General features: G+C 38.1%; 1 protein-coding gene across 1 annotated transcript; it reads left to right on the forward strand.

Annotated features, from left to right (window-relative positions):
• Window positions 1–449: 449 nt before the first annotated feature.
• Window positions 450–2,830, forward strand: LOC110719451 (putative F-box protein At5g55150). Its single transcript, XM_021898399.1, has one exon. It carries the CDS (start codon window positions 1,518–1,520, stop codon window positions 2,673–2,675), a length of 1,158 nt encoding a protein of 385 aa, XP_021754091.1. The 5' UTR covers window positions 450–1,517; the 3' UTR covers window positions 2,676–2,830.
• Window positions 2,831–9,738: the final 6,908 nt, after the last annotated feature.

The following is a 9,738-nucleotide window of genomic DNA, read 5'->3' on the forward strand; positions in this document are numbered from 1 at the left end:
GATTTTTTGTGACCAGAAGGGAAGCTCTAACCAGTTGAGTTATCCCCCACTCTCACTACATAGTGTTACATCCTTTCTTATACATTTGTTGTATAAATCCACATACAAAAAGGAAAAATTGATTCTAATAATCCCACCTTTAGTCGGTTCGCTGTTAATAATCCCACCTTTATAGAGGATCTTCATCTATTGGTTCTTATGACCGGTATCCTATATATTGGGTAAACATTTTTTTTAATTTAAGTGACACGTGGCACTAAATAATTGGTCAAAAACTAAAAAAAAAAAAAACTCCCCAACAAGTCAACGACCACCAAAGCCTCCAACCTCCGGCAGCCTCTCCTCGGCTCCTCCCCATCCCCACCGCTGGAAACCCCATCCCCATCGTCGAAATTCCCATTTCTACCGCCGGAACACCCATTTCCACTTCCTCCTAACAAAAACCGACCTAGCTCTCCCCTAAAACCACCTCGATTTTCAATAAAAAAGTAAAAAAAAACCTTCAAGAGCGGTTAGAGGGGGTTTTCGGTGGAGTTTTGGGGGTGTATAGGTGTTTTCGGGGGAGTTTCGGGGGTTTATGGTGGTTTTCGACAGAGTATCGGGGGTGTATAGGTGTTTTCAGGGGGAGTTTCGGGGGTTTATGGTGGTTTTCGGCATAGTATCGGGAGTTTATGGCGGTTTTCGGCAGAGCTCCGAGGGTATTTGGCTATGGTGGTTGTGGTGGTTTCGAGTGTGGGTTTGGGTCAGGGGTTGATTTCAGTGGTGGATTTGATTAGTAGGGTGGTTGTTGATTCTGGTCGGCAGTTTTCGGGGGTTCATGGTGGAGGTCGACCGGTTTTCGATGGGGCTAGGGTAAGGGTTAGGGTTTCACGGTGGGTGGAGGGGTGGCTGGTGGATTTTTTTTTTTTTCATTTTTTAATTTTTTTTTTTATTTTTCAACCAATTATAAAACGACACTTGGCATTTTAACCTATCAAAACCAGTTACCAACAAGTTAGGGACCAATAGAAGAAGATCCCCTATAAAGGTGAGATTATTAAATAATAATCCAAAGATAGGATTATTAATAGCGAACCGGCTAAAGGTGAGATTATTAGAATCAATTTTTCCTAAAAATAAAATAAAAATTAAAATCAAAATTTTTTTTTAAAAAAATAAATAAATAAATAAATAAAATAAAATAAAATATAGGAGGTTACACTCGGTCACTCTTGGTTAATGGTTACGTATCTTAAAATTTTTTTGACTAGTTTGAATCTTGAAAACCCATAACCTAAAGCCTAAAAACCCCCAAAATGCCCAAGCGGCAAACATAACCGACTTACCGTTATTCCCCACTAACAAAACCGTAATCCCCAAGTAAAACCTTAATTTAACCTTAATCCCCACTTAAAATCCTTGATCCCCAAGTAACACTTTAAACCCTAACCCTTAAATACCTCTGTTTTCCCCTGTCTCAACCTCCCCTGTTTTTTTTCCCTCTTCTTCTTTCTCTCCATTTCTCCAATCAAAAAAACATGGTTAAACCTCGTACTCACGATTGGTCAGAAATGAACAAAGATATCCTATCTTTGATCATTAAACGAATCAATAAACCATCTGATCACATTCGAATCAGCGGTGTATGTTCGTCTTGGAGATCAATCGCTAAGTACAATCGCTACACCTTATCACACCCAATCCCTGGCCTCATCATCACCATTTCACGTAAAACCCATCACCGGAAATTCATCAATTTCCCACCGTCCGATCAGCATTATCACAATATCAACGTCCCCTGTTCTCACCGGTGTCGCGGCTCGTATTATGGTTGGCTAGTCCTCACCGTAGACAATCATAGCTCGTCTAATTCGATATACCTACTTAATCCTTTCATCAAACGGCGTCGTTGGCTTCCAAGAATTTCGGAAAATGTTGAAAAGGCGCTTCTTTCTTCTTCTCCTTCGTTTGACTCCAAGTGTGTCGTTTTGATACTTTATGAAGTACAAGGTGCTGCGTTTTGTAGGGTTGGTGATGTTTCTTGGACTAAGTTGCATTTTTTGAGTTGTGAAGATGAATGTGGGTTTTCTGATGGTTTTTTTTTTAAGGGAGGATTTTATGTAGTGAATGATTATGGTAAGATATACACTTGCAATCTTGACCGTTGTTTGATTAAGGAGATTTCATCTCAGCCGTCCGATGTGTCGAAATTTGTAAGGCAGAAATATTACTTGGTAGAAATTAAAGGGGAGCTTTGTAGGGTACTTAGGAGATTTCAATTTAATGAAGCATTTTATTACGAAAATGCCAGCGATGATGAGGATATTTACGATAATGCCCCCTATGTGGATCCTTCGATTTCGACCCGGGAGTTTCGGGTGTGTAAAATGGATTCGGGTATTGGTAAATGGGTCGAGGTCTATGGACTTGGGGAGTATGCATTGTTCTTGGGTATGACTAATTCTATTTGTTTGTCTTTATTGGAGGTTAGTCATAGTGGGATTGAAGGGAACAAAATATATTTCACGGATGATAGACAAAGGAATGTGAAGGATTTCGGGTTTATTCGACCCGGAAATGATATGGGTGTTTATGATATGGATTATTCGGGTATCAAATCGATTTGTTGGATGCAACCCAATTGGTTGAAAACTTCGGATCCCTCTGCGGTTTGGGTTGCTCCTCTGCCTTGGTAGAGAAATGTCACGCAAAATGCATGTACGTAGTATTCTCTAAGAACATTTTTGTTTTGGTACATTGCATACTATGGTATAGTATAGGAAGATTCATGATTTAGTGCATATCATTTTTGGAAAATCCATTTTTGGTGTATGTAAATTAATCTCGTAGCTAGGTGGATTGTTATTGTATAACTCACATTTTTCAATTTTGTTTGATAATAGTTATGATTCTTTGTACTATATTTTCCCAAATAATTGAGGTATTTTGAATTAGTTTTTGATAAATTTGGTATATTAGGAATACAATACAATATTTGAGGGATTTACATTACTAGCTAGTGTCAAACTAAAATTTTTATGCATGGACTATGGAAAGTGTTGATATATATGTTGATTGATCGAGTATGACAAGAATCATATTCTGTTAACCCTCGTCCTCACCTTTTTCATAAATTATTGTGCTTCAAGTTGGAAGTAGATGTATTTTTAAACGTAATTAATATTTAGCGTTATACTTTCATATATTAAATAAATTGCCTTCTGCAAAAATTTAAGCGACTTACATTAATAGTATCAACCCAAAATTCTAAAATATCACAAGGATCCTATAAATAATTTATGTTTTGTCTTGTCAAGAAAACAAAAAAAATTAAAATAAATAAATAAATAAAAATTCATGTTTTGTAAACTCCCGGATGTCTCATTTGTCATTTTCATCACCCATAACTCCATAAGCATAATTTTGGCTATCAATCAATTGATGTTCATTTTACTGGTAGCTCATAGAGTTCACATAGTAATACTCTAAATCTGTAATGGGCCAAGTCCTTCAATTTGGGCAATATTGGTATCCATTGTGCCATTGGCCCTTGACCTATAGGGCACAATCATGAAGTTGTGGTTAAATGTTGGGTTCTTTAGAATTTATCAAATATTTTTTACATGCATTCAGATGTATATAGAGGAAATTGCATTCAAAAGTTTATGTATTCAACTAGATTAGTGCCATGCGATGTACGATAGTAATAATATTTTTTTTCACATAATTAATTTGTGATATAATATAAAAATGAAGCAACTCATGTGGAATTAACAAATGCAATGCATATAAGAAATATGAAATAATAAGGCAAAAATTATTAAAAATACAATTGAAAAAAATATATATATATTTTTATTGTGTTGAAATTATTTTTAAACAGTGTACATTGTATTATATTAATGATGCATGTTATTCCCAATATATAAAAGTACATAATATAAATGTCGTATGGCTTCTTATAATATATATACAATGTACTTCCAAAAAATAAGCTAAGTAGAATAATTTTTTTTTTAATAGAAAACTTAAAGCTGACATCATATATTTTATTGGCGAGATTTTTTTTTAATGATAACTTGAGATATGTCCAAAATGATCGATGTAAGCATACCTATTTTAGTAATAGTTAATAGATTTTTTGAAGGGAAAAAAATGTTATAAGTTGGTAAAATTATTACAGAAATATTTAACAGAAAACTCACTCAATTATTATTATTTCGTAAGATTTCAAATCAATACCATGAATAGAAATGTTTTTTCTTTTTAATTATTGAACCCCACTATTGTACAACTATATAATGGTAATTTAAATGTTAATACTGTATTTTTGGCCCCATTATTTTATACTATCCATCATTTTTCAACCTTCTAAATAATAGCTTATTCTTTCTTAATTAAAAGGTTTCAAAATCTTGTGTAACTATTTTAAGTAAATAGAATACGAAATAAAAAGGAATACAATTATTATAAAGATAATGTATAAGATTAAGAATAATATATTTATAGTTGTATTATCCAAATATTCCAACAATAAAAGATTTTTGCTAAAAAGGGAGAGGAGAGTTTTGGAGGGAAAAAATAGCACCAGGAAGTTACACGTGTCATTCCTGATGTCTGTTTTAGTATTATGTTATTGATTGATTGATTATTGATTGATTGATACAGAATAATTTTTTCCATGCTTAACCTAAACGAAGAAGAATGGAAGAAGAGACTCGGTATCTTAAGTTCTTAACCTCTTGATTTAAATTTGGGCTAAAAGCGCCTATAGATCATCATAGGCCTTAAATGAACTTTTTTCTACTCATAAACAAATGGTCCAATAAGGAATGAAAATATCATACACAAGGTGGTTTGCATAAATATGCACTTTATTCAAAAGGATCGTAATTCTTATAAGTTACTGAGTATGAGTTATGCATAATAAATTTGAAATCATGATTCCAATCAAAGTTGTTTGGGCCAAGTTCATTGTCCAAAGCCCAGTAATCTGAAATAACAAAAATACCCCTTCATAATCCAACCCATCATTAGTCATGATAAAGTACAAATTTACCCCTAATTTCTCCACTCAAGTACAACTTTGCTACTTGAAAAGTACAACTATAAATAGCTTATCATTCATTAATGATGAGGACTATTTCCTAATTCTCTCTCCTTCTCTCTCTACTTTCTCTCTCTAGAAAGTACACTCGCTGACTGAAGCATTAGAGGGGCTTTCCCGGGTCACACCCCCGGGGCAGCTAACCTTCTCCGTTTTGCAGTCCTAGCTCTCGGACATACCTGTGCAAGGCGGAAGGCGGAGCTCTCGGACATACCTTTGCTAGGCGAAGCCGAAGGACATTTGGACAATACTTGGACTTAGTTTCTAGGACATCTTGATACCCTACCCTAACACTATGAGGAGTAGTCTATTTCCAGAAACAAGTGGCGCGTTTGTGGGGTTAACAAACTAAAAGCCATGGTGAACGCTAGGCGTCCCCGAAAGTCTCAAGATGCTACTAGACAAGCTCCAATTCTCTCGGCTTGGCATGCTCATATAGTCGAAGAGATTGTACCCCAAGCTTGGAGCGAGCCCGTAGGAGAGGTGACTAGCCCCCATGTAGTCACTTGTCGGGATTCGGAGCAGCTTGCAGCCTAAATCACCAAAACCTTGAAGAGAGACTTAGGGCACTTGTCAACTAGGTCGGGGGGGGGGGGGGCAAGGTAGGTTGGGGGACGCTCCTCAGCTTAACCCTCAGCCTCACTTGTCCCTACTCCATCAAGAATCCTCTCGGCCTCAGCACCAAGAGTCCCATTGTTCGCGACCACGTCCATCTCCTGTAGCTCGGCGGGAGTCAGGACAGCAAGCCGACCAAGAGATGCTAGAGAGATAATCAATGACCGAAGGTTGAGGGAAGGAACTTTGGATGCCCGTGATATAATCAACTCAAGGCAGGAAAAATCTAAGGAGGAAGATGATCCACCCTAGAGAGGTCGAACTAGAGTTCACTCTCAGCATGACTTAACCAGATACCGTGATAGCTTAGCTAATGACAGGCTAAAGTCGTATCACCTAATCAAAAGTAATTCCTAAGTCCTCTAACTAAAGTAGATAGGGAAGTAGGGTCGAATCCACAGGGAAATAATGTTCTTTTATTCCTAATCAATTATTATAATCTAAATTATCAAGTAACCAATTTGTATTGTGGGAATTAAACTAACAATTAAACTAAGCAAATTAAATAAGGGAATAACCAATAATAAAAGGCCTAGGGTATAGGTTCACCAATAAATAATACTCCAGGGTAAGAACATAACAATCAATTATCAATGCATAAATTAATCAGATCATAAAGGGCTTTCGCTACGTATTATAATCACAGAATTAATCTACCGGTATTAAACCGCATCTCTCGAATCTTGACTTAACCATTTATAAATTAACCTGCCTATTGAAACTAAGCCTAAACATCAATTCTCATCTCTCGAGTCTCAAATCGATATTGCATAACTCATACAATTAAACCTGGCCAAATCTAATTGCATAGCATTAAATCAATCAATAGGAAATCAATCAAGCATTAACAACCAACAATAAAAATTTACCCCTTCATATTATTTATGGATCCCCACAAACCCTAGAATTAAATTACTCATACATAATTAAATTTCCACTAATCAAAACAATAAAGCAAGACATAATTAAATCAAAGCAATTAAATTACTGAAAGTAAAGAGGGAAGAAATCGTTACCAAAATTAATGGAAATAATGAATTTCATAAAACTCAAGAGTGTAGAGAGAGAAAGTGTAGAGAGAGAAAGTAAGAGTATTAACAAAAGCTTAAACTAATAATCATCCGTAAAATAAGTAAAGAGTGTGAAAAACCGTCCTTAACTTCCTAAAATAATTCGTATTTATACTTTGGCTAAAAAGATAAAACAAATTATATCTTTAAACTCCTTCAGAAACACGCGCCCGGTCGGGCAGCATCTCGCCCGGTCGGGCGCGCCTTGGGGCGAGCAGCTACTCTCTTCCTTCTTCCTCGCCCTATCGGGCGCGCCTTTGGCCGAGCTCCCGGGCAAGCTTGGACTTCTTCAATTGGGCCGTTTCTTAGCCCAATTCGCATTTCCTCTTTGGAATATGAATACATAGTCTATTGCCCCGGACTCTTCTTCTTCGCCGGGACCTTAATCACCGATTTGATGACTCCAACCGATCCTGGGCTTCGGAATATGGTCATATAAATGCGACCTTACTCCAATGCTCGTAGTGGCTCCAATAAATCCAGGAAAATGCTCCAAATTTGCAATTTTCTATAAAACAATACCAAATCTACGAAAACACTAGAAAATGCATATTAGTAACAAAAGTAGCTCCGTAGAGCTCAAACAAACACAATTATGACCATTGGGACGGGGAATAAATATATATATAAAATAGACTTATTAGCTAACTCGACCACTTTAAGACAAAGAAGAAGGACCTCCGCTCGGCCTGCTCGCTCAGCAAGTGGAAGTCCTGAACATTCCCCCTCTCCTGAGCCGGCGAGGCTTGGAACTGTTAAGAACATCACTCCTTTCAGCCAAGAGATCATGAATACCCTGATTTCAATTCTCCAAAGGTCAAGATACCAACTTTGAAGCCCTATGATGGTAAATCTAATCCGAAAGACCATTTAAATGCTTACAAAGAACAAATGAGACATCTTGGTGTAGGTTCTTTCCTACCACCCTCAAGGGCATTGCTCAGACTTGGTTTAATAACCTTGTCCTGGGGAGCATCAAGACATTTGAGAAGCTATCCACCTTGTTCAAGAAGCATTTCATCGCTGGCTGTAGGCAGACAAAGACTAGCGTTCACTTGACGACTGTGAAATAAGGGGAGAATGAAAGTTTGAAAGACTATAGCAAGAGATTCAACACCAATCCTCAGCTCATACCAGACCTCCGGGATAACGTTGCCTTTACGGTCCTTCTCTTCGGGCTTATATCTAACAAGCTGAAGTTCGAGCTTGTTCATGATAAAGTTACCACCTTCTCTGAGGCTATGGAGAGAGCCGAGACGATCATCAAGGCCTGAAATGTGTGCAAGACTCCATCAGCTAAGGACAAAGGGAAGAAGAAGCATGATGACAACTACCAAGAAAACAAAAACAAAAAGCCCAGGAGGGTCGAGAGTAGTGATGAAAGGCTTAGATACAATACTGATAGGCGTGAGATCTGTATGGACATTAAAAACAAGGCTATCCTCCCCAAGCCAAATCCAATGAACACGCCAATAGAATAAAGAAACAAAAGATGTGGTGCGAGTACCATCGAGAATGTGGTCATACCACTCATAATTGTCGTGAGCTTAAGAGAGCCCTTGACAATTAAGATGGAAAATGAAGGCAAGCTCAACCAGTACCTCAAGGATCCTCTAAGAGACAAACAAAGAAGCAAGGCTTCTAGAGTTTCACAAGAAGTTCATAGCTCAACCAACACAAACATAAGCATCAATGTCATAACTGGAGGATATGCCTTCGAGGGCTTGTCTAAAAGAAGCTTGGTATTCATATTCTTAGTTGTTGACACCCCTCTTCCATACAACATGATCATCGGTCGGCCCTTACTCAACAAGGTCAAAGCCGCCATCTCAACCTATCATCTACTTCTCCAATTCAAAACTGATGATGGCTCCGTTGGGAAGTTATATGGAGATCAATATGAAAGGAGGAGATGTTACGTGGATAGCTTGAGACAACCTGAAGCCTCGGTTAATCAAGAGGATAAGGGGTCTAAGCGGAAGGCAGTGGAGGTAGATGAATCACCACCACCGGTGATGAGCATATACATGGTTGAGAACCCCAAGCAGTATGGCAAGCCTAAGCCTATCAAAGAAGATGAAAGCATACCATTGGGAGATGATCCCGCTCGGGAAGTAAGAGTGGAAAAAAACTTAGACCCCCGGCTCAGGGAGAAAATCTTTGAAACACTTAAGAGAATTTCAAGATGTCTTCGCTTTTACAGTAGACGAGATGTCGGGCATAGACCCCGAAGTCATGACACATGAGTTGAATATCAAGGAAGGCTACAAGTCAGTCAAGCAAAAGCTAAGGCATGCTGGGCCGGAGAGAAATCAAGCAGCAGTAGCAGAGGTCAAAAAGCTTCTCGAAGCGGGTTTCATTCGAGAATGCTAATACACTGAGTGGTTATTCAATGTTGTGCTTGTAAAAAATTCAAGTGGTTCTTGACGTATGTGTGTGGACTTTACAAACCTGAATGAAGCTTGCCCAAAGGATGATCACCCTTTGCCAAAGATTGAAAGGTTTGTGGATTCGACCGTCGGTCACGCCCTCTTGAGTTTTATGGATGCTAATGTCGGGTAACATCAAATTCCCATGTCTAAGAAAGATTAAGCCCACTAGCTTTTATCACAAGCCAGGGGGTGTACTGCTATAATGTCATGCCCTTCGGCTTGAAAAATGTTGGGGCTACATACCAACGCTTGTGAACAAGATCTTTGAAGGACAGCTGAGCCGAAATATTGAAGCTTATGTGGATGACATGATTGTTAAAACAAAGAAAGCTTAGATCATAATGCAGACTTAAGGGAGACATTCACCACCATTAGAAAATGTAAAATGAAGCTCAACCCCAGCTAATGTGTCTTCGGGGTATAAGGGGGAAATTGCCTCGGCTTTATGGTGGATCAACATGGCATTGATGCCAACCTGGACAAAATTCAAGCAATCCTTGACATGAAATCCCCCCGGAACGTTAAAGAAGTGCAG

The sequence above is a fragment of the Chenopodium quinoa genome, unplaced genomic scaffold (assembly GCF_001683475.1).
Source record: "Chenopodium quinoa cultivar QQ74 unplaced genomic scaffold, ASM168347v1, whole genome shotgun sequence".
Taxonomy (NCBI): Eukaryota; Viridiplantae; Streptophyta; class Magnoliopsida; order Caryophyllales; family Amaranthaceae; genus Chenopodium; species Chenopodium quinoa.